The sequence below is a fragment of the Gymnodraco acuticeps genome, unplaced genomic scaffold (genome assembly GCF_902827175.1).
Source record: "Gymnodraco acuticeps unplaced genomic scaffold, fGymAcu1.1, whole genome shotgun sequence".
Taxonomy (NCBI): Eukaryota; Metazoa; Chordata; class Actinopteri; order Perciformes; family Bathydraconidae; genus Gymnodraco; species Gymnodraco acuticeps.
Genome location: NW_022992250.1, coordinates 5111498 through 5137711, shown reverse-complemented (window position 1 = coordinate 5137711; position 26214 = coordinate 5111498). Strand labels below are relative to the sequence as shown.

Here is a 26214-nt window from a genome sequence, read left to right as displayed (position 1 = left end):
CGAAGTATACAGACTCGTAACTGACAGACATTTGGGATTTTGTACCCATCTGGAATTGGGTTAGAAACCATGTCATAGATCTCATAAACAAGGTCTGTACACTTTAACCTGGTTTGCTAAAATACTCTCAAAAATAAAGCTGAAGCTATCTGTGAATCCAAGCCTGGTATCAGGAAACCAGTCCGTGCTTTCAGAGGATGACTGGGATAAGTCCAGTTGATGGCGACAGACAGGACAAGACTGGGCAAACACGTTAAAAACACCACACAATGTTGACCAGACCAAACACATAGTACAGTACTTAGACTTTCAATCACAACCTCCAGTGATGCTGCTGGCATAGTATGAAAAAGGAGCGAGCATTCAAACACACGTATTGAAAATAGCAACGCTTTAATAAAGAGCGATTTTACAAGACTGCAATGTCTAGCTAGCTAGGTGATAACTGGCATTGACATCCATGGTGTTTTACAAAGATGCAGTTATGGTAACTGGGTTTGAAGTTTGATGGGTTACTTGCAAGTTGCAATTCTGCATGCGACGCAGCCTTCAAACAGTTACAGACCCTACATTGTAAAACAGTTGATTATGAATGTCAATAAACGTTCATGTCAAGAGGTAAGTAAAAAATCTCATGGAGAAATTTCCTTAACGTTTTCCAAACACACCGGTAAGTGAGAGTTCACACAATGGTCATGCTTTTACCGGGCACACAAGCCAATAAAAAGACGACACTTAATCATGCAAAAAAGACAGTTTCTTTGTCTCTAAAAATAAAAGAACAAAATCCTTTTGAGTTCTGATATCATCCATCCGTAGTGACCTTGAATAAGAAGAAGCTGCGCTTTGATGATGACTTTGGTGCAAAAAAATGTTCCTGTTTCGAAGAGGACAGACCCTGTCCTGTCCACTTCCTCGATGAAGACACTCTTGGTATAGACCAGTTGTGATAGTTTACCCTCGACCCCCCCCCTCCCACTGACCCCCACCCCCTTCCTCCTCAAGATGGACACAAACATCACAAACATCAAAACCCACCCCCCACCCATCCCTGGATGATGACACCTTCAAAATACAACCATTCAAACACAGATACAGCAATAAATTGTCCAACGTACAGTACGTCATCCAATGGGGCTTCGATCACTTTACAGAGAGAGCACGTCTAAAAACACATGAACGCATTACCTATATACAGAGGACACAGTAACAGTCAGAGGTTGGCCCAGGATGGATCGAGCTGCATCGTGGGAGTGAAGTGCACAATGAAAGAGCATTCAGCTGACAGAGAGAGACAAACATTGGGACAAGGAGTAGTAATGGAGGAAAGTGAAACAAAATGTTTTCAAATGACATATCCAAATGTCAGCTGGCCTCTTGTTGAGAAACTTCAGAGAATATCTGCCAGCTTGGTGACGAATTCTAACACTGAATTCTCTGCTGGTATTAGACTGGTAACTCAAACGCTAGCAGTTACAGATCAAGGATGAACTGTAACAATACACCACCATACCGACACAATTCTCTGACCATTTTTGTGAGAAATCACAAGTATGTGATGCTCTCTGGAGAGTGACGCCTCAGATTTACTTTGAGATTCAAGGTCTGATGACTTTAGGGGCTTTTTCTTGCATTTTTGCAGCAGATGAGTGATCCTTGGTGCCACCTTAATTTGATGGTGGCTGGGTTGAACAGACTGAGACACGGTCACAACAACACTCATTGCTAAGTTAGTACACACTACCAGCTGACTAAAGACCTTCCTCTCTGACTGAGAAACATGACCCTGTTAATCTCTATGGGAAGGCATGTGCACATAAACACACATACAGTACATGTACATAGAACAGACAGAATCAATAGAAAACAACTTCATCCCCAATCGATTATTGCCCCTTTCAACTGTACATCCCAGCAATGGTTTTAGGTTTTTGTGCAGCAGAGCGTTGTCCCCTGTTTGAAGGTTTGTGCTATATATGTATTTATATCGTCTGTCTGTGGGTCTAACTTGACCTTGGATCTGACAGAATAACAACATTAACATTTAACGTCTCATTAAACCCTAACGTCTCTGGCTGTCTGAATTAACCAGTTTGTCGTCACTGCAGGCATTACTAGGGTCATGATCGACAGACGTTACCCTCAGTCGCTTTACCGCAGTCTCGTCCTCATTCGACTCCTCCAACTGACCTCTTGCTGTTCAGTCCATACATGTTAACACTACATTAACAAGCCCCTCTGTGGTAGCAGAGCTTTCAATTCCTCCAGGTGGAGGTGAGACATCTGCTCCTCTAATAACCCTTATCCAGTTTTTCACAAGAGACTCATTTTTAACAGGACAAATGCTCAGGACAGGGAGGAAATCATAGAGTTGGGAGTTAGACCATTTGTGATTGGCAAGACTGACTCTTCATACTAATATCCAGCCGCCTCTCGATCTGGCTCTCAGTGCATTTTTCACTACTTTTAGAGCAGTACAGGTTTAACACAACAGGTTAGGAAACAGCGATCTATACATAAAACGGATGTGGACACACAACAACACTACAGCAGGAATCAGCTTTCTAAACAGCCTAAAGACGGGGGGGGGGGGGAGACAGTAACAAGATTGCATGATACTGTATTGCACAGCTGTAGAGGAGAAAAAACAGAACGTGTGTAAAGCACGAACCCAAGTAGCAAAGTTAGAGTAGGAGGTTTGTTTACATCCAAATGCGATGCATGGGTCTGGCTCAGTGCTTTCGTTAGTAAGTTCCAGTGCAGTAACACATTGGTACCTGGCAACACAGTAATGACATTAGGTACCAAAAGAGAAACACATACATTACACACCCTACACAGCCACACACACACACACACAAGCACGCCCACGCTGCATTGTTGATGTGAAGTTGGCAATTAAGAACAAATGGAGCTCATAAAAAGACTGAGACGATAATGTTGATGCAGCACATTAATATGTAGAAAAAGGGACACGCACACACGCATTCAAATCAATTACTACTGACATCAGGTGATGGATGACACACTACAGGGAACCAATCTGAACAAGATGCGAAAATCACCTACACGGACATACACCCTTGGCAAAGTTCACATTGAGTAAAGTGCCAGCAAACAATCCAATCAGAGAAAGATACGCCTGTCCTCAGAGTTTAAAGTGGGAACGTCTTTATACAGGAAATTATCGGGATGAGGAGGTCAGGAAGTGGCCGTAGAGCTTCTGCACTTCCATAGAGCTGTCATCACAGGTCATAATGGCCGTTTGAATTGGCAAGTCAAACAGAGGATGAGTGGAATTGATGCGGAGCTTCTCGCGCCCCAGTCAAAGACAGAGAGATCAGTAGCCACCCGGAGAGAGGAGATAAGATGGTGAGGAGACATGGAAACAGACATCAGCATTTCTTCTTTCATCCGTCTTCTCTCCATCTTCCTTTCCCCTCTCTCTTCCTCTCTGTCTTCCTGTTTCTTTCTCCGCCTCTGGATTTGTTGTCTTCGCCTCTTTCTCTCTCCATCTCTTCTCTCTCTCTCTCTCGGCTTTGCTGCCATGGTTACAACATCATCCTTACATGAAGTGCATCTGCAGAGGACGGGATCAGAATGGAGAGTAATTTAGTGCGACAAAACACCTCAAGTGTTCAGGCATCTACTGACAAGCAGATTACCTGCCGCAGTGCTGGGAAAACATCTATTCATGGGGAGAGTGCTCAGTAGGCAATTATATTACTCAGTTTTGTTTTGAATAATTGGTCAAAAATATACGTGTTGTTTTTCTGTGAGTCTTGTGGCCATGCCAACTGATGAAAACCCGCTGTGAAAAGCACTTTCTTCACAATGGTCCATTATGAAAAGACAACATGTTTGTTCCTACTTCTGGAAGGATCCACAATTTTGGCATTACTTATCAGTTGTTAGTAAGCTTTAATTGAACGCAAAATACGATTACAAAATGAATACTTTTTTATGCTTAACAGATTTATGCTACGATAAGCTAACTGGCTGTAGACTTAAGGTGTCTTAAGTGTTTTAACTTGCGTGACGCTGTGCATATTAGCATTGAGATTCTCCTAAGGTCAAATGGAGGACTAACTTTTTGTTGCAGTCTGTGGTAACCCCGAGCTCTAAGACTCACTGCAAGCTATGAACCGAAACATAAAAGCGTTTTTCGGGACAATGCAGCAGCAACATTGGTTTTTGTAATGTTTATGACGGGGAAAAAGTAAGATAAGGTACGTGGTATTTATGGCGTTAGGGCACGATTCCTTTCCCAAAGTAAGTCGCCAAATTCCTTAACAGAATAAAGCGGGTGCATTTCCTCAGGAGAAAATCTGTTACATCTACAAAAATCTGTTGCATATGCACTAATATATTTCTGTCTGTGTGTTACCTGTGCCCCCGGCATGTGTCCAAAGGGATTGGAGGGTCTCAGGACGGGCTGGTTGTACATGACAGGCTGCGGGGGCATCATGGGAACACCCCCCATCTGATGACTCATCTGAGGAGGGAGCTGCTCAGGGAATAGGTGGGAGAATTCATGTGAATGTGGAGAGAAAAAACTGTTTTTTTATTTAGAGTAGTTGAATGCCAGCAAAGTCTGATTGATTGACTGAGATTAAAGCTCTTTCTTTACCATTCCATACATAGGCACTTGAGGTGACGTCATAGGAAAAGCCACTGGTGCAGGAGCCTGTGTGGATAAAAAGAGAGAAGCTGTATAATACAAACATAATGACACTGTCAGGCTCACGTCTAACCTGTCAAGTGCCTCCCTAACGAATACAGAAATGTCTTGACTTTCTTTAACACAAGCATTTGTTTGCGAGACATCTTATGCTGAGATACAAAAAGAGGTGAAACTTTAACAAAGTAGAACTGAGGTAGCATGGCAGCCTTGATAACCGGAAAAGGTGAAACGACTACTTCTAGGTAGTACAAAAGGCGATAAATGAGCCGTTTCTCTGATAATTCATGTTTCATCAAAAATAGAGACAGTCTAATAATACAAGTGCGGATCAGGGTGACGTCATGTGTAAACAACAAGAGTTAAAGGGAGTTTAAGTGAATAAAAGTACGTACATAGCCAGTATAGATCATCCCATTCTGTGGAGAGATAGAGAAAAAGAGTTAAAACAATATATACCATGATCAGGCGTTTTCTCTACATGAGCTAAGAAGATAAGACAGAGCTGTTCTCAATCCTCATGTTTCAAATCACTACTACTTTCTATTCATGTCGTGCCACCAGCTTTCCGAACTATTTGCTGAATAAATTAGCGGTTTCAGTTGAGAGGTCAATCGTCGAAAAACTAAAAGATGAAACGAGATTGAATGGAAGAGACTTGCGGATAATTAGAGTGGAGCACAAAGGACAGGCATACATTTGGGAGCTCCATGAAAAGCCCTGAATGCAGCAGAGAGTTACATTTGGCCAAAAGGTACATTTAATGAGTTTTATTTCAGATTGAGACATCGGACCATTAGGAGAAACAGCCTTCACCGACACAATGATGGATGGCACCGAATTCTTTTAACTTATTAAAACTAAAACTAAAGCAGTGCAGTAATGTTTCTCTGACAAAAGGCCACATCGATAGACTTGACTCTGTGTCACACTTTATTTTGTAACTCGTTAAAAAAACTTGCTGATTTATTTAGTTAGCAGTATTACTACAATATTACACACACAGGAGGGTTTTCTTTTCCCTAATGGTACATTTTGATGAAGAGCCAGCTGCGTTTTTTACTTCTTTGTAAATTGGGTCATATGTTTCTAATGAACTAGTTGTTTAAGGAACCTTTTACAGCAAAAACTGTCAAAAGTGGTCTCATTTTGGCTTCTCCAATGTGAGTCTTTCTGCTTTTTCCTTTTGAAATATGTTATTTTATGCTGCTTTTTGTGTTGAAAGAGACACCACTGTACCTGTCCAAGTTGACACCACCTTAACAAGCAGTGTGAAATATGTGTGGGTGAAAGTCACAAATTGGTGCAGTGCTGCTGCTGTGGTTTTGAACAGCGGTGGACATTGTTTGGTTCATGACTAACAGGCAAGTGAGTGAGCTCTCACTTAATCTGCAATGCCAGTTGTTAAAATGTAGAGCAAAAAATGTAAATGTAGTTTATAAATTACCATCTGAGGAACGGGCATGGGCGCAGGAGCCATGGGATGGGTGGTGTGAGTCCAGTTGGTGCTGGTGCACATTGTCTTTGACTGCCAGCCTCCTCCTGTTGGCTTCTTCTCTACGAGCTGACTCCACTGGAGCTCCGGCCTGATGCACACAAGCAAAATAAATGCTCAGGTTCACAGATTATGCAAAACAAGATTATGCTAAAAAAGGAGAGATAATGAGTCATAAAAGACTTTGAGCAGAGATAAAGCTGAGTCATTTTTTGCTTGTGGCTGAATCTCAGATGTCACGAAAACCCACTCACTTTTTAGCTGGCGTCCCCCCAAACTGCAGGTCTGATAGAAAAAGAGGAAAATGAAACATAGCATTAGCTGGAAGGAAGCAACGCAGTCAGATGTAAAATAACAGGAAAAATGGAAGCGATGAATATCTGGAGAGAGATTCTGTATACTCACTGCCAACGAGATTGGCTAATGAAGAGTCCAAATCATTGGGCAGCATTTTCCCAGAGTGCAATTGGACTCCGGGGCTGTGAATCTGAGCGTGTGCTACTGGCTTTAGCAGGTCACCTGACATCCAAAGGTTACCATGGTAACATGAAATGAGAGAAGATGGGACATGAGTCAAGAGCATGAAGCAACTGGGCAACACCGTCACAACACATTCAGCTCCAAGCAGTGTGTGAGTTTATTTTGTGTGTGTGTGTGTGTGTGTGTGTGTGTGTGTGTGTGTGTGTGTGTGTGTGTGTGTGTGTGTGTGTGTGTGTGTGTGTGTGTGTGTGTGTGGTGTGTGTGTGTGTGTGTGTGTGTGTGTGTGTGTGTGTGTGTGTGTGTGTGTGTGTGTGTGTGTGTGTGTGTGTGTGTTTATGCAGTCATACCTCCCCAGGCATTGTTATTGTTGGGCACAGTGTGTGTGGTCTGGATGGGGGTGAAGTTAGGCTGCAGGGTGAACAGCTCACTGGTCAGGTTTGGCACACTACAGGAAGGGAAAATGGAGAGTAGAGCACAGCTTTATTATTCATGTCTTGGTATGTAACTAGATAAGATAGTTACACAAATCGAATTCATAATGACAGACAGCGAACCAGTGAGACTTGAAACATATAGACTGCAGATGTTAGACTCACTGGTTGCTGATGGGTACGATCTGTGAGTTGGAGAAGAGATCTGTGGCCCCCCCGCTGCTGTTGGCACTGCCCACCGACTGAGTGCTGGGCGACACATTGGGTGTCTGAATATCAATCACCTTATGACCGTCCTCCTTCAATTGGAAGCATAAACACAATAATGTTACATTTTCTTGGCTTTTAAATAGCCCTGCAGCGCACGCACGCACGCACGCACGCACACACACACACACACACACACACACACACACACACACACACACACACGTTATAACTGCCTTGGAAAATAAGATGTGCCATTTTAAATGATTCTGTTCCTAAATGCTTCTTTATTTGATTGAAAAATCCACTGCAGACTTCATTGTTATTCTCTGTGCAGCTCTGTACGCAGTGGGCCAACAGCCAGAGACTGACAGTGTATTGCACTGTACTGCAGGAACGATGCACTCCATTCAACTTTAACAACAGTGTGGAGAACAAAAAGACTGCCTGTACCCTCGGGGTCTTAAACAACGTTTTATCTTTACCTGCCACTGAACAATTAAACCGGAAATATATGTAGAATATATGGAAGAGGAAATATCATGTAAACTTAATTCCTAATCCGTTCAGTTAAAAATGCATTTAAACATTATATTTTGCAGTCTATTGAATACCTGTCTGCCATGGTGCATTGATCTCATGGATCTTATGGATCTTATGGATCTTATGGTTTGAATATGTCTTGCCTTGTGTTGCTGCAGTCTGTTGTCGTCTGTCTTGTCGTCCATACGGCTGAGAGAGATCCCAGTGCTGGAGAGAGAGGACACTGCACTGGACAAGGTGCTGGATCTTAAGGAGAGACACACATATAAGAATTTACTACATTCCTGTTAACATTCATCGATTGAAATTATGTTATATTTATGTTATATTTCATCACTGTTTATAGCCTTTTTTGTTTGCTTTTCTTTTACACATATTTGATTAGCAACTACTGCTTCAATGTTATTGTTGTGCATGAGATACATCAAGAAGTTACAGAATATATATCAGGCATAATAAAAGTAGCTTTCACTTGGTGAACAGCACAGAATAAATAATAATATCATGATTGAATTATTTTTACCTAAGCATGGTGTTTTTAAATATCTGCATCTTCCTTAACTAAGCAGTGATTTAATGCACCACCCAGTGACCATGCATAGTGACCTGAATCTAACACACCCACTTTTTGCATTAACAGGTGCCTCCTGATGATGTAGCTAACATGTTTTACATTCAGTGACAAACTGATATATAGCTTTATTATATAAACAATGCCTGTAGGCTTATAAATGCAGTCTATGGATCAGACAGATGTGGACAGAAGGGCTGCATTAACTTGATATATTGTGTTTGGAGGATAAACGAGCAGCTTAACCCGTAACAAACTCAGGGGAACTTCTCGGTGCAAGAGACTCACAGAATGTCACTTACAGGTGAGTACAACAAACTGTGACAGTGCTTCACATCACCAGTAGTTTTAAGTAAATGTACACAAGTACTGTACTTAAGTACAACTATTTGAAAGACAAGTACTTAAAGTAAGTATTTCCACTTTGTACTTCTTCTCCACTTCATTGTGGAAGCCAATATTGTACTGTTTACTCCACTACATTGATTTGATAGCTTTAGTTACTTTACAGATTTAGATTTGTAGCTTAAACAAAATATTAATCAATTTATAAACGAACATTGTCATATAATTTATAGATGGTACCTGCTGGCTGCGCAGAGGTCTTTGAGCTTCCTGCCCTCCAGAGAGGCTAGATGCTGCTCCAGAGCCTCCAGGAGAGAGCTGGGAGCCTGAGGGGGGGGGGGGGGGGGGGAATGGGAGGGGAGGTGATGGGAGGACATTAGAACCACAGCCAAGTGGACGAGATTGGACACACCGCTTTCTCTCACTCCCATCTCCTCACCTGCTCATTCACTCTCTCACAAATGCACACAAAGCAGCAGCAAACTAAAGACATAACCCTCAGATTCATTATCTACTCTCTACAACAGCTCATCGTTCTTTTTTCTTTTCTTTTTTTTGCATTTGGTTTCATCAGGTTTGGTTGACCAGCATGCACTCATCAGCCTTGGATCATGCAAGCGAGTCCCTAGCAGGACTGACAGGTCAGGACAGAGCAGAGCGTCGTCGCTGCAGGGCTCCAGAGTAGAAACACAACAAACACGTCTCTGAACGTCTAACGAGCCCATGCAGAGGCCAGCAGTGCACAAATGCTCTCATTAACACACACACTTACACACGCATACGAGTAAAGAAAATCACAATCCAAAAATTAAGAGTTAACTTGTGGATTCCACGTTAGGTTGAAAGTCAAATCAACATATTATTCATTATAATTTGGAAATCAGCTTCAGCTAAAGCTAAGTAGCAACATTTTATCCCACTGGAAACCAGGGAAGTTAACTCGGTGAAATGTAAACATCTGGTGAAAACCAGGTATACACATTGAGCAGCTTGCTAGTGCTCTGTATTGTAAAACAAAAAGGATGGATAGGTTCATTTTGACCACTATGTGATACCACAGTTTTCTTCTAGAGCCTTACATTTCAACACCAGAGAACGCAACGCAAACACAACAAGCAAAGAAAGATTTCTCATATACTTATTTTAAGGGGGACAGAGTAAAATGCGAATTCTGGATATCCTTCTTCATAGAAATCTAGAATATGCTAAAGGTTTAAAAGTAAAACAGACACATATCTAGAGCTCAGTATAGGCATGGGTCACTATGTTGTTGAATAAGGGCATATAAGGTCTTCTTAAGCACTACAAACATGACATTAATTTGAAAAAGTCAGCCCTTTTCAGTTTGTTAGCTGATTTGTCACATTGTAAACATCCAATTATGGTTCCACTGAAAAGGATACTTTGCATTTGGGGCCTTTTGCATGACATGCAGTGCTTATGATGGCCTTATGTACACCTATCCAAGTCATATTAGCAGAGACCTATTCAGTATAACCATTCGCTGCTCTCCCCACAGCTAATGCAAAGGGACATGATCTTTTCAGGGAAATTATTTGAACACTGCTTATGTGGGCAAAAACCTATTTCATAAAGCTTTGCTGACTTATTTATATGATAAGCCTTTGAATTAAGGAGACAAGCCTTGATATGTACACTGGGAAAATGCCAGAAATAGCTGGGGAAATTCAGACGGATAATAAGCCTGGGCGTCTGAATTAGTAATATGCAAAAAGAGGCAAAAAACGTTTGATATTCAGCTGCATAAAGGCTGCTTTCAAACTCTTACCTTTTCAGGCTACAATTTGTTCTGCAAGTTTTTAAGGTAAGGAACTAATTCCTGCGCTAATAATTAACAATTGTAGAAATTAAATGTACTTCAAGGCTGTTTGCAGGTCTTCATTTATCGTTTCCTCTCTATTCTAGACTCAGAGAGAAAAGGAAGAAGGCGAGGGAGTTAAGGAGAGTGAAGAAGAGAGGAGGACAGGGCAGCTGCAGTGTGGGCAGGTCTGTAGGGTGAGTAGGGAACGGGAGCGTTTAGAATGAAGCATTATGGGATTGATTGACGGATTTAAATACTGGTTGACTGACTGGTTGATTGACTGATTGAGATGAGATGTAGACTGACCTGTGTGAGATCGGGGCTGTCGCCCTGATCTATCCCAACTCGCTGTGTCACAAAAAAGGAGGGAGGGGTAGGGGAGGGTGGAGGGAGGCAAAAATAAAAAATAAACCAAATGTAATAACAAAACAAGGAATAAACAAAAAAATCCAAAAGAGTAAAAAAGGGAAGAGGCGTGTGAAGGAGGAAGAGGAGGAGGGAGAAAGAAGAATCAAACTCAAGCATTCATTACTTCATGCAGTGGCTGGAAAGGAAAACAAATAAAAGACAACAGAGGAGGAGGGGAGGAGGGCACATGCACACGCATACAAACATCTATATATACACAGTATTTGTACACACACACACTTATAAGTACACACACACACTGAGATCTGGAGACTGGTGTGAAATGAATGCTGAGCACACCGACTGATTGAACAGGCAGAGAGGGCAGACAACGGGTCACGTGACTGCGAGGTAAGAAACATCCAAAAGGAAGACACTCAACTAATGTTGACTTTGAACAGAAAGAGAAGGGGGGGACACAGATGACACACAAACAGACAAACACACATTTTGTTAGACAGGTAAAATGAATGGGTCCTTAAAGTCAACGTTAGTCTGTTTAGTTTTTTCTTTGGATCGAGTGGATCGCACACGCCAAACCTTATCCAAATGGCAACGAAACCAAGCAGAGAGAAAGCCTTTGAAGATGGCGCACGGGATAAAACTGTTTATATATTCACTGTGAAGCCTAGCAACTATTAAATGGATGACAGCCATTTTAAATATATATTTTTTAAGAAAAGAGAGAAAATATAATAATAGGACAGAGATAGTGATAGAAAAAGAGCTTGCTTGGGCATGCAGTGCAGGCATGTGAACAGGCAGCACGCGAGGGGTCCCTCAACAGGAAGCTCTACATGAGTGGCTCTCTAATAGGCTAACACTCAGCCATTATTCACTTGTCATGGAGTAACCCCCTCCCCAGGTCAGGGCAAGAGAAGGACAGAAACAGGAGGAAAATCTAGAGGCAAAAAAAAACTTGGAAGATTAAGAAAAAAGAACCCGGACACTGATCTACGGTCAGTTTTAGCCTGGAAGATATCGACCGTAAATCAGATTCCAAAGGGTCACAGAAGTCTGGAGTGAATCTCAACGGGTTTTCTCTGCTGCTTAAATTCTTCTGAGAAACAGGAGTACATTTTAAAAGAACATGGAGATGTGTTGAGTAGGAGACCGTCGAGATTGACCCCAGACAGATTACCCTCGCCCTCTCCAGTGGAGTACAACTGCGGTTTCCTCCGCGGAGGAGCAGCAAGGACAAACGGACGTTACCTCTGCCACTTTGAGAAACTCGGACAGTTTGGTCATCCTGTTGAGGAAAGTCTTGTAGATCTCCAGAGCTTCTTTGCACTGGTTCTTCTTCATGTCAAAGTATTTCTCTGTGTATGAGAAAACACCAGAATCAGCACAAGATCGTTAACATGTTTGGCATCTATAATTGCTAATAATGAAGATTTATTTGCTAGGTGATATTGTTTAGAAAATGTATACAATCAAAAAACTGCTGAAAAATAACCAATCAGCTTTTGATTTGTCATGATAAGCAACACACATCTGGCGTCTCTGCAGGCTTTAAATCCACAACTATATAACCGTAGTTGAAGCACATCAATGAAGTAATGAAACATTTAATGAACTCCTCACTAAAGACTCTGTGTGTTCTCAGCCCCTGACTCTTTACTGGCTCAATAATTAATGAAAGAAGGAGATCTTTAAATTGGACTTTTAGAGACAGCTGGAGGCACATTTATTTCCCCTTAAAGAAACATTGAGTTGCCCCCTACTCTGGTGATCTCGACATCAGAGGCAGATTTAAGCATTAAAACAAGTATCTGTGTGTAGGGTTTACCCAGCATGTTGATGACCCCTTCGTTGTAGGCAGCAAACAACCGTATGGAGTCTTTAAACAGCAACATGAAAGCAGTGTTGATCACTCCGTTGGTTAGCTCATTGGAGTTAGGCTAGAGGAAGGAAAGGAAGAATCAAGTTATGGCAGCATTAAATATTCAAGTCTTGTGTCTCCTGTTGTTGAGTCAGATGTTTACCTGGAAATCCAGCAGTGCATCAAGCTGGTTCTGAATGATGGGCAGAGTCTTAATCAGCTTCTCTGTGTGCATGGTGCGCATCACACCCTCAGCCCTAGTCACAGAAGAGAAAACATGCACACAAACACGCATGCCACACACACACAGGAGTCATCAGGCCTGTAGACTGAAGGATGTATGTGTGTAAGGAGGTCCCAGAGATGTACGCTCTCTAGCAGCACGAATACATTTCTTTTTTTTAAACGCATTCTTCATCGTTGAATTGAAAAGTCCAATTTCTAAGCAGAAACTATACACTTTCTCAATTTAGTACACTCAGGGATTTTGCCACTTCAGCTTTATTTGGCCGGGTATGACATATAGCCTATGATGGATAATGTTCTACGTTTTTGGATAACATAACAAATAGTTGGATAATACTGGGTCAGTTCCCCTGAGTTACTGTTTGACATGCCCATAACTCACCCTCGTATCTAGTGTTAGTGGATGCTGTCACAAAGGTTAAATATATCTGCTGTTCAAGTAAAGCATTTAAAAAAACACATCTGGTGCAACCACCATTTGCTGAAAATTACATATTTGTTGGGAAAAAACCCCACATAATACCTGTCTTTATACGCGTGCGTGTCAGTAGTGTGTGTAGTGTGTTACCCTCTCTTCATCTTGGTGAAGTCCACTGCTGCTAGTCTGTATGACATGGCTTTTTCATTCAGGTAGCGGCTGTAGCGTCTGATGAAAGTTGACATGTTATATCCTGGGGGGGCACAGAGGGGCACTGCAGTTAGAGGCTGATCACTTTGATTTTCAAACAAGGTTAAGAAGTCATAATCCCTCTCATATGAAATGGACTAACTTCTCCGTGAGCAATCTGATTTTCTCCAAATAAGCCATTGCACCTTCTTACCTTGAGATGTTATTGCTTATTCTATAGCTCTTTTGAATATATTGCATTACAGATACTGTTACAGCTTCTTGTATCAAACAAAAGGCACATTGATTTAGTAGGTTTTCAATCCTGGACTGTAGCTTTCCTCTAAAACGGGCTTATTGATAGTGTTACAGAGCCAGGCAGAGTCTGACATAAAGCCATTTTGTTAGACGTGCAGCACTGCTGAGCAGCCAAATAGCATTAAATCACCTTGTAGTGCAGCCTTATCAAGAAAGTTGTTGAGGTTGAAGAGTGTGTTTCTGGAGGCAAGGTACTGCATCAATCTCTGATGGAAAAAGGACAGGAGGAAGAGTTAGAGACGTATCTGATGTACAGTAGAGCTGCAGAGATAAGTGGTCAACTTTAAATTAATCAGCTGCTATTTTAAATAATCCTTTCATCTGAAAAGCTTTCGAAATGTGAATATTTTCTTTTTCTTAACACCTCTATGACTGTTTGAGGCATTTAAGGTCATGGTGATCAGCAACCAATACCAATAAACTACTTGATTAATCGAGAAAATAGTTGATAAATATCCAGTCATTTTCACTCAAACACAAACAGTGTATTTCATACAAAGTCAAGTATTCATTTTGACTTCCTTTGTGCTGTAGCTAAATCCTCATTTTGCAATTTTACGTTACATTTTACGATTACCCAGTTCCAGCATCATGTTTTGACGGGAGATGCATCACATTAACTGAGAGACGATGCTAATTCATGGGGCTTTATCCCTCATAGTGTTTCTGTTCATAATGCCACAGTTTGTGAAGGAATAACTTTCTTGTTTGAATACTTCGAGATAGTCGGTGTAACCGTTGTAATCACTGTTTCTAGTCTCTTATCGTTTTGTTTCCAGCGCGAGCAAGCAGAGTGCGGTGATTTGTCACACTGGCCATTGAAATGTCAGCGGGACACATTATCAGTCCTTGTTGGACACATTGAAGAAACAGCTTCTTCTTTTTTAAACTGGCTGCAAGAGTCTCAGAAAAATCGCTTCAACCTGGCGAGCAAAATGTCAGTGTCGACAGATCAATGACTCGATCTAGCCGATCGGCAATCCTTCTCATGTTTTTGTTTGTTGATGAGAGCATTACGTTGAACAGAAAATGTCTAACATGTATCCGTTAATCTGCACCCGTGTGCTCAGTTTATGATCTTGTGTGGGTTTGAGACTAACATTACATAGTCTTTAAATCTGTTGATAAATAGATTATCTAAATTGTTGTTGAGTGGCTTTCTGTCCATCGACTAACAGGAAATTGATAAATAATTTCAAATCTAGTGTGCATCTCTAGAGGCTGATAATGTACAGCTTACTAACTAACTTGACAAATCCAGGCATAGATGGTTATTGTAGGTGACCTTCAAAATTGAAATAAGAGTGAGCTCAATTTAACTATCCAAAATAAACCAAGCTAACTACCAGGATTATTTCATGAATACATAACTGCTATGAGAACATTTGTAGAGCTTGTTCTGTTGAGACAACTAAATAAATGTAATTGAAACAGGCTTGTTATCTCAAGATGACAAACTTCTTTCATCCTGAGAGTTTGTAAAATAATCATCTTTTCCCTCTATGGGCTCCCTTGGTCGTGCTCCGCTCACCTCGTTGCCGTACATCATGAGGTGGTGTGTGGTGATGAGCGCTTTGAAAACCACGATCCAGCTGTTACTGGCTGTGCGCTCCAGCAGTGTGTCTGCCAGGTGGGGGATGCTGACGTTCAGCTCATTGGTGCAGTGGATCAGGTCTGGAGGAAAGGGAACAAAACAGAAAAGATATTTATATAAAAAAACTGTTAAAGACATCAGAAGAGAGATTACAGAAACAGGCGTGTGGCCAAGACATTATAGATCCTCTGTTGCTGTTAGATACTATGAACATTATGTCCTTAAAGGTCACATATTATACACATTTTAGGTCATTTAACTACAATTGTATACTATTAGAATATGTTTACATGCTGTAAGGTTAAAACAAAACTTTATTCCCCTGCCTACATTGTTTAATTAAAACCCGGCTAGTTTACTTTCTGTAAGTCCCTGTGAATAAAAGCACTAGCCACGTGCCAATATCGTAATCTATAACCTTGGGGAGCTTACAGGTTGAGTTATTAGGAATCAATAGAATAAGTGAACAACCACAATGAATGCAGTCTTATTGACTGGTGCATGCATTTTGACTCACTCCATATCAGCACACAAATCAATGAACAAATGATTATTAAATGATAGAGCGTACAGATGGATGAATCAGAAGCAGTGCTACTGTATCATGAAATCCATTTTGTGGCTGCAGTTCATCAGTGCTACTCCAATAAATTACTCAGAAAATGGAAAGCTACATTACAAGGTCAATGAAACATCTACAAAGAATGCATTATTTAAACAAAAACAATGTAGCTTGATGTTGAATCATGAATCTGAGTTTTCTTTCCAGAGCGTCTTTGTTAACAGTAATGTAATAAAACTGAGTTGGCTCTCATGTTTACCCGGTTAGACTTGCAACCAGAGTGTAATCTCACTGTTCAAAGGAAATGTGGAACACGTTTTTTAAAAAAAAACAGAAATCTCAGTGTTTTGCTTCGTATTGGATTTAAAAGGTTTGACAAAATGGCAAACTGTGTGCATGACAAGTAAACTCAGAACAGGGTCAATTTTTTAAGAAAACGTTTTCAGTTTTATATAACTCTCTACCGCCTTAAAATGAGGTCATTCAAAACTCAGCAGTAAACACTAAACGTAGGACGGATTGGTGGAACAATGCCCTACATTTTTCAAGGGTTTCTTTGGCTAAAGATCAAAATGTGAAGTATGTTCGGCCTCTGTTTAATCTCAAAGATGTACTTATACTGCCTTGTTAAAGGACCAAGCTTTTAGCAGAAACAGGCATTTTACTATGTGCTTATTCAGCTTTTGACTAGGCTGGATTACTAGAAAGGGTTGTTAATATCTTCAATGACAAAGATAATTTTCTCTCAAACCTGATCTTGTGTGTTTTACAGTAACCCTTTGATTGTACTGTGCTCTCACTGAAGAGCTGCTGCGTGTTATCTGCTCTGTGACATTTATCAGCAAGTTTACGATCTTTTCCTGGACCAACCAATAACATTATCTGGATTTATCTATTTTGCTCTGAAGAATCCCTGTTTGGATTGATAAACATGGTGTCCTCATGGTGCTGCACGAAACTTGACATTGTGCCGATTATTTAAAACCCAGACTGAGACGATCTGATCAAATTTGACTGTGTACTAAATATCTTGTTCAATGACATTGGGACAAAGTGATCAAATAATAAAACAAATAATCAAAAGGAGAAGCAATTGTACTTCCATTTGAGAGCAGAACTCGACTTAGTAAAGAAAAGCACATCAGCATATAAGTATAAAATTAATAAAGCAGATTTAGTGAGTAACTTGGGGGGTGAGAGGAAGTGAACTTGTATTCAAAGACAGGCAGAGTTACTGGGAACAACTTCAAGCAAGGTGAGGTTTCTGATGCAAATCCTAGTTCTCTTTATTCCATAGGATCAGAGGTTATCGGGGTTTATTTGAAAGCTCTGTGATGTTTTCTGATCCTCCTGAAACACGTTGTACCAAAGAGTCCCAGCTGATGCCACAGTTAAGTGTTTGATGCATGTAAAAGGCGCACAGAGCACTGGGAGTTCACCACAGCTAAACTTCAATCCTGTTAAGATTTCAGTTCATTTATGTCATTTGTTGGGAAGAATTTAGTGGTGACAAAACAGCCAATAATATCTCTTAATTACCAATATTGATTATAGACTTCATTGACTCTAGCTTTGACTGTTAGACTCTCAATCAGCTGCAATAACATCCACACACTGGTCCTCTGCATTAAAGCCAAATATAAATGTCTGTTTATTTCCAATATCTGAACGTGGAAAGTGAAACATGAAAACAAAATACAAACCAGTAAAATGATTAAAAAGCAAACACATTTAGGTAAATACCCAGTAAAGCTCACATTACACATTTTTATTTATACCTGACGTATATAAACGTGCCATTGCCACTCCATGCCTTTTTTATCCTAATTACATTTCTGGGCACTAATATTAAAACAGTAATGGTAGCGTTTAGTCATGCTTTACACATTGTTAATGATTTGTTTGTGGATTTCCTTCCTGGTTCAATAACTAATGGGACCGTATTGATTTCAGCTAATTATTTGTTCCTGTCAAAAGTGAAAAAACACACCAGTAAGGTGGACCAAATACCTGAACAACGTAGTTTACTTTGAAAATATTAGCATGCTAATGTAGGGAAGTTGAACATGGTAAACCTTATACCAATATTTTAGTAATATTTAGGGCAGTTTGACACCTTTTTAACTGGAACAGGAACAATAGTATTGAGTTAATTTCAGCATGTTTTTGCTGGTTTTAGTTGTTTTTATAGAACATTGTTTAATGCTTAAGCTAGTTTAGAGCAAGCATAGTGTGTTAATTAAGTAGCCTCACATGTCAGCTGCAATACTTTACGAAGCCGTATTTTATATGCACCAAAAACCAAGGCAAATTCCTTTGATTGTGAGTGAGACGTTGGATTCTGATTGAAATGCTCGTTATTGTGATGGAGATATGGATATATGGCTACATTTGAATGTGCAATTGGGTTGTAGCAATTATCTCTGAGCTGCTACAATATCTACCATACCACAGGGAAATAGCAAAGCCCTCGTGCTACTCCTTGAATATAATTACACCTAAGTAATAGAGCGTCTTCAGTCAAATATCTCCGAGCTCGGTCCTCCTGCATTTATTCCTGTGGGTGATGATACATCAGCACGGATTTAATCATTGGCGTGTGACAGTGTAGATAGCCAGCAGGATTTGATGGGATATTGATTGCCATCTGGGATTATTGATAAACTGCAGTCCACATAGGGAAAATGAGCATCGATAAGATAATTATAAATAAGATTCAGGATAACAGTGTTAATGCAAATGCAAAGAAGACACTTCATTAAAGTCAAGCCCATTGTAATGCTAGTGAGCAAAATATATAAAGTCTTAAAGTTTGTATCACTTAAAATACGTGTAACACAAACTTTATTGACACATTTTCAGAACCCAAATCTGCATTACAAGATAGGGTTATTATAGTGACACATGCATGTGGGAGTAAGTGTGTGGGGGTATCCATTCATGCTCAGTTTAAACATTATACTGCTGTCAGACTGACTGTGAGTCATAGCAACGCCACCTATCGTCATTTCAAATTCTTCTATGGCCAAGAACCAAAAGGCCAGTGATTATTTTCTACAGAACATAACTATTACAGCTGTGACACACAGCCAAATGAATTATGTGCTGAAAAACACGGCTAACCGAGCTTTCAGGGCAGAAGGTCATTGTTGGCCACGTTACAGTTCTATGTGTGATGAATCTGGTTTCTATTGTCACTCTCTACTATCTCGGCCATGCACAACACGGCCAAGTGAAAGCGAAATCCCATTACTCTGTCTGTCATGCTCATCATTTGCTGTGGGGCAGTAAATAATCACCACTGGCCGTTAAGTCACCAACCAGTCTGTCAAGGTCATGACACTTTACGAAGAAAAAAAAGATGTCGATGAGACCTGGATGAATAGCTTCAATGGCCCACATTGCATTTGATTTATCAAGCGTTGCATTTGGACAAATGGCACAGCAATTCATCTTCTCTTTTCACAGTGCCCGACAAAGAAAGATCAATAACAGGTTGAGTATATTTTAAAGGTAATTGAAATGTTGTCTGTATTTATAAAACCTCTAAGATTATGTAAACTGATACAGAATCGCCAGCTATTTCCTAAGCTTTAATTGGCTCCAGGGGATAGGATTTTAAATATTTGCCTGCAGTCTGTTATATGTTGTTCCTTTAAGTCTAATCTGTTAGCCACATTGATTTTATTCCATTTGCTTGGTGTCTGTCCCGCTGAAGGCTGCCCCTCCATTACCTCAATGTACAGACTTAAAGGGCCAGTGTGCAGGGGAATGTATGAAGAAATGTAATTTAATATTCATAGCTACGTTTTCATAAGGGTGCAAACATCTGAAATCAAGAATCCTTTTTGTTTCCTTTAGAATAAACCCTTATATCTAAATAGGTCAACTATGACAAAACATGCTATTAATATGCTCTCCTTAAAGCCACCAGACTCCAGTCAAACCATTGTCATTTTACCCAGCTTGTCATCGTAAAACACACTTTATTCAAACATGGAACAAATTAAAACTTGTTGAAACGTCTTTGGGTTTCTTTCCACTCTTCCAACAATCAGAGTAGTAAGAGATAGTGCCTACCATAACATTTTAGTATTTCATAACCCTGCTTTTTGGCACATGTGCAATGTCGAATGACTACATACTTGCAATAGTAAAGGAGGATATCACCTATTTTTTGCAAGCTTTCTGGATTAAAAACCTAATTCAGTGAAAAATGGGCATTGTTTAACCACTTTTTATGACCTTGTTTAACTAGGCATTTTGATTAAAACAGCTTCCAGAGTTGTTCTAGGTGAGTTGCACAAAGAGGGCGTGGGTCAACTGATTATTCAGAAGCTCCTTTTAGATACATTTAGTTCATTGCTTTATCTTTTCGTTGATCATTCATGTCCCCGCCACAGTCCTCTCCGCCAGTCGAGGGATTACTGTAGATGCACTGACCTCACAAACACCCTTCCTTCCTGCGTCTTTCCGTTAACCTTAAAAGTGCAATGTCTGCACTCAATAAAATGTCAGAGAGTCGTATGTTACACCATGTCCTGGATGGGGAAGAGGGGCCCCTTCAGCAGGAAGTAGAAGGCGTTTACTGTGAAAGCTGTGTCTATTAGAACAGCTGCATCTAAATGGCTCATGTACAAAACATTCATTCAGCTACAAATTCAGGCTTTAATTCAGCCAGGCCCTCAATTTCTGCTATTGCAATGATCAGAATAAGAGCCGGATCAGAACTAAAAACATCTCATGTAACCTCATCGTCCAGAGAGAACTGACCCATTCTGAGAGAAACTTCTTTGTCCTTGAGAGCAGCATTACAAACCTTTTCATAATCCATTTGACGGATTAAAATTTGCCATGTAAATGCTCCTGTTCTATTTTAGGAATACCCGCTCTCACCCTTGAGTGAAGTGACATTTACTAGTTTCTGTAAGACTCCTACCAGTGGCGATGCTGAAGGTGGACGACCTTCTAGCTTTTAACAACTGCAGAGGTGTTCTCATAAAACCGCAGGAAGCACCTTAATAAACCAATATGAGGCCAATTCCTTATGCCCTTAACTGATTGTTTTCTTCAGCACTTTTGATAGTACTTTGTTGGGATTAATCAATAGGCTTGTTTTTCTTTAGAAATTAGAATCAGTAAATGTTGACGAATGTCACATTTACTGAAAAAGAGCTTTTTTATTAAGTGCATTTCTGAACCTTTTTCAGACTGTTTTTGTTGCTTTTAATGTTTTTTTTAGCAGGGCTAGGTGAAACAGCCCTAATTTGAGGCGCCCGTTGGCACATCTTTTAAGGGATCCCAGAAATCCCAGTGTCACCTCTGCTGTGGACATGACCGATTAATCCACTGCCAAACTTGCCGGCTGACTGGCTGGGTGTGTAGCTGGATGGCTGACTCTCATGCCGTTTGGCTACCTGCCTTGTGGTTTCTCTCTCAGACTGATTTCCCCTTGATTTGCCATCTTGCTATTTGCCTGTCTGTGTCTGTCTGTCTGCCTTTTTAGCTGTCGTGCTGACTGCTGCCTGCCTGTGAGTCTGACTGGCAGCACCATTGATTATCAAGCTCTCCATCGATCATGTCAAGTAATTATAGTGAGGCAGAAAAGCCCCCTAACCTAATAATTACTGGTAAAATCTACATGTGAGAAAGCCTCCTTGTTTCTCCCTGTGTATATAATTGCTGTAGTTTGCACACACAGCTAATTAGTTGAATTTGGAGATAAATAATCTGTCTGCTTAAACGCCTCATTGTAACACCCACCAGCACAGTAACGCACAGTGACTCTGCTCCTGACAGCAGCAAACACATCCATTAATGGCAATAATGCACCAGAGGACATGACAGTGAACTTGAATGTGAGATCACATTGGAGGGGAAAAATGCCGCAGAAATAAGGCACATTTTGTACAGAAATGTCTCCAGAGGATGTAGTGGAGCCGCTGATAGTGGTTAATAATGGATAGGCCTACACGGTAAAGCTGCTCTCAATATAATTAGCCCTTACCAGAGTGGCATATTCCCCCTGGATGGCATTTACAGATTGCCTTATATCCACATTTACCGCTAAATATTAATACCCATATACAAAGTGCGCGTCGCTGCGTAAATCTCATTTTAATCTAAGGGAATGTAATGGTGTTTAATTAAAGAAACTGCAAACACAACCGGGCCGGGTGAGAGATGAAAGAGAGATGGAGGAGGGAAGCATAACAGATTCTGTTTATACAAGCTGTCCTTTGTAAGGAAAGAGGCATCTATAGAGTAAGCAGTAATGGCATGCATAACCTACAGTCAAGGTGTTTCTTCTTGGGTCCGCTGACTTCATGCGTCGTGGCCTTGCACACGGCTTTGCTGATGGCAGACCCGGTCATGCTGTGTTGAGCGGCGGCGATCCGGTCCGTCAAAGACTGTCCCGACATGGTACTGAGGAAGAGGAAGAGGAGGAGGAGGAGGAAGAGGAGGAGGAGGAGGAGGAGGAGGTGGTGGTGGTGGTGGTGATGATGGTCGAGGAGTCCGGGTGGGGGGAACCGGGGAGGACGATCAAAATGTCTTTAGAGGCAGGGAGGAGGGTAGTGCCCTCTGCGAGAATCGGCCGTCTGAGGAGGAAGAGGAGGAGGAGGAGGACAGCAGCTTTCACCGACGAGGATCCGGTGGGAGAATTCATGCGGCGGCCAAATAAAACATAAAACGGTCACATCCAGGGATCATATTCAGTCGAAGGTATCAGAAGCTGCAGAAATAAGAAATCTATCTTATAATTATAAAGAGCAGCCTGCAGTAAAAGTACTATAATATAAGACAATGTATCTCTGAGATGATGCCTTTACGAGAGCTGAATGCGAAATAACGATAATCGAAACCACTACCGGTGATGATTATCAGATCTATGCGGCATTCCCTGTGACTGAAGCAATTTTTTCACAGACGGTATAAACACAGCATTGTCCTTTCCCCCTTTTCTCTGCTCTTCTTTCGCCCGGTTTCTCCTCTAAATCTCCGCACACACCGACCGCAAACACCTCTCTGATCCACACAGCTCCCCGCACTGGCTGCATCTAACCTTAACCGCTTTGATTTTTTTTTTCTCCCCCAGTCTTTTTAATCTCCTTACAAAGGGTGTATTTCTGTGTGTTGAGGTTGCGATAGGCCAATTTCCCCCCCCGTCAGTCAAACTTGTGTGTAAAATGGCAGTACATGTATCAGGTGGACTGGGAAAGGAGGGCGATTGGGCCACTTCTGGGGCCGGGGAGGGCACCTTAAAGCTGAAGGCTGCCCCCCGGTTTTTTCAAGGCAAAGAAAAAGTATCAGCTGGTCCATCACCTCGGTGCATGTGGAGTGTGATGTGCAAACTCTCCATGATTACCTGCCATCCAATGAAATGTAGACACATATGGAGGAAAATCCTGATAACATCTACACAAGGTGTTTCATTCCTGTGATGCTACATGACTCCTATAAGACTGAACATGTGTGGGGTGACCCTGATCTTCATGTTGTAGGAATTAGTATGGCATTACAGTAGCAATTCTATGTGTTTGATGTGATATCAGTGGCACAAGAGTTTACAGTGCGTAGTTTATGGTGTCATGTTATAATGGTATACCTTAGTAAAATCCTAGCAAACATTCCCATTCGGTAACATTTTTTGTAGCCTTAAAATCATTTCCCGGGATTCTTTCCAGTTTGATTTACTTAGTTCCAACAGTATGACATTTAATGGTTAAGTAAATACCATCCTGATGGTTCCTGCTTTAATTGAAAGACAACCATCTGATGAAATGTCTAGAGAACAACATGTTTTATTACAGGGAATATGGATCAGTATTCAGATTAAAGAGAAAGTTCAATATGTGGAAAGAAAAATGAACACATCAAAACTGAAATTGAGGGACATTTGTAATGGCAGTAACTGCTCTATAGCAATTTTAGGATTTGTTGTCTGGGCATAATATAGTACGGGATGCCCTTTTGAACTGCAACTTGCAAGTGTTTTTTATAGTCCAATAATCTGCTGATTGTTAACGTATAGTATTGTTTGATCTAGATCATTTCACAAATACTGAAAAATCCCATTACAATTTGTGTGTTTTATATAGTCCAAGAATGCACCTCATGTATAGCATGTGTTCGGGTCACAGGGGTGGCTCTTTATTTCTCTAAAAGATAATTACCCAGATAAAACCCTTTGTGTGACACGGACACTTACTGCTGTGCTGACTTTATTTTCTGAATCCTCTTAGACTCTTCTAGCCTGTTAATTATCTTTGACTCAGGACTTCAGTGTACGCTATAAAAGAGAGGCACACACTGGGGATTTTCAAATCCCAAAGATGTTCAGTTTACAATTTTATAAAACTGAGAAAAAGCAGCAAATCCTCACAAGTGAGAAGCTATGCTAGAAAAAGCGATTAGTGAATTATAAAAATAGCCGTTGATGAATCAATTAATTGTTTCAGCCCTATTTGCTCTCTGTGAATTAAGTCAATTTCAAGGCTGATTTCAAAAGGTTGTGGGGAAATGTGTTGCCTTGAGCTGAGAGGACATGACACATGCAACGATCTTAAATGAACAACACTACTGACAACATACTGGACAGTATACGGCAACACAAATACAGTTGTTATTGCATGTAGTCTTGTCCATAGAGAATATGAATGTGTTGCATTACAAGGACAGGCTATTATACATCAAAGGGAGTGAAGTAAAATATAAAGCTGATGCCTAATTCGAAACATGGAATTTCAAATAACCACTTGAGGCAGATTCAACAAAGGCTGCTTTTCAGTCGTCTCTGTGCTGAAAAGAGAAGCCCATGCCATGTTTTTGACTGGCAGGAAATCAATTTGAGGGTTGAAGAAAAGCCTCATACCAACAAAGGAGCAAATGTGAGTTTGTTTGCTATAAGTTATTTATACCTAGTGAAATGTCCAATTTTTGAGGACATGAAAAATCCTTATGGATTGAAAAGACAAATATATTCATGATAAAACGGAAATGGATGCCTAACTAGAGGAGGAAGCTACTGTACATCATGAAAAGACGGAGTATACTGGAAGACCCACAGACGCTGTAAAGTGGGTCACACTTTACCACCACTGTTCTTAATAAAGAATTGCAATCCACTAAACGCCTTTAGGTTTTATCAACCACTTCAGCAGTACATTAAATGGAAATATCTGCTAAACTGACTCTCCTCCATTACTTCCACAACAGTAATGTTTATTTCTCACTGCTCACGATTCTTGTGTGTTTTTTCGGTAGCATGAGAGAACAGATTTTCCAGCCCATCAGTTCGTGATCCAGTGTGAAAGAGAATGTCTCTACGTAGCGGGCCAATTATAAACACACGCATTGCATTCTCTGTAATAATGTTGCATAATAGGGATTAATTTTACATGAGATTAGCAAACAAATAAGGCTGTGATCTTCAGCAGATGGAAAGTATAGCATCTGTAATGACAGATAGTATTTAACTGTCCAATAAGCATTACTCCAACCAACGTCAGGTATTTAGACAGTATACATTTGCTAATTTCCTCGTCAGTTTAAACCCAGGGGAATCAGTTAAAACTAGTTTACAAAAACACTGTATGAAAGGCCATTTTTCTGCATGTTCTCTCCTGCAGTGTGCCCATTCTGAGCCGATCCCTAAATACTGCAGTGAGGAAATATAACAGATGAAGGAAGGACAGCTTCTGATGTCCAAAGAACATTTATTTTCAAATGTAAGTCCATTGTAAATGTGATAGTTTGATGTGTTTGTATTGCATTAATAATTGGTATCTCTATATTCAAACGCTAATCTGAGTCTTTCAGGTCACCTATTATGCAAAATCCACTTTTTCATGTCTTTTATACATCAACATGTGTCCCCTCTGTGTAAAGAGATTCTGAAAGTTTCAGGAAAAAAGATTCGCTCACTTTTTGTCCTGATCCATTTATATAAAAACATGTCTGAAAATGAGCTGATCAGATTTTGGACACTTTATGATGTTATAACGATTTTTTGGCTTGTGTAACCATTAGCCAATAACCAACCAAGGTAACACCCCCCCCACCTTATCACCTGAATCTCCTCC

At 40.6% G+C, this 26214-nt stretch overlaps 1 protein-coding gene across 3 annotated transcripts; it reads right to left on the bottom strand.

The window, feature by feature from the left end:
* Positions 1–374: 374 nt before the first annotated feature.
* Positions 375–23271, bottom strand: LOC117540235 (phosphatidylinositol-binding clathrin assembly protein-like). 3 transcript variants are annotated; one of them, XM_034206821.1, is made up of 19 exons: positions 22425–23271; positions 15508–15650; positions 14107–14182; positions 13620–13722; positions 12969–13062; positions 12773–12884; positions 12196–12302; positions 10882–10923; positions 8994–9079; positions 7981–8083; positions 7253–7386; positions 7004–7101; positions 6582–6695; positions 6431–6461; positions 6129–6267; positions 5077–5100; positions 4631–4687; positions 4388–4507; positions 375–3580 (listed from the first exon to the last, which is right to left on the bottom strand). In XM_034206821.1, exons 1-19 carry the CDS (start codon positions 22552–22554, stop codon positions 3566–3568), a joined length of 1728 nt encoding a protein of 575 aa, XP_034062712.1. In that variant the 5' UTR covers positions 22555–23271; the 3' UTR covers positions 375–3565. The 3 variants fall into 3 exon arrangements, with proteins under 3 accessions (XP_034062712.1, XP_034062710.1, XP_034062711.1); XM_034206819.1 differs by having other exon boundaries at positions 4388–4555; positions 22425–23270; XM_034206820.1 differs by lacking the exon at positions 10882–10923 and having other exon boundaries at positions 4388–4555; positions 22425–23270.
* Between the last annotated feature and the right edge of the window lie 2943 nt (positions 23272–26214).

Coding starts and splice junctions, on each gene's coding strand:
- LOC117540235 (XM_034206819.1), bottom strand. CDS start 22,554: ATGTCGGGACAGTCTTTGACGGACCGGATCGCCGCCGCTCAACACAGC. Junction 10,924..12,195: donor AGTTTCTCAAAGTGGCAGAG/GTAACGTCCGTT, acceptor TTTGTGACACAG/CGAGTTGGGATAGATCAGGG. Junction 9,080..10,881: donor ACAGCCCCGATCTCACACAG/GTCAGTCTACAT, acceptor CCCCCCCCTCAG/GCTCCCAGCTCTCTCCTGGA.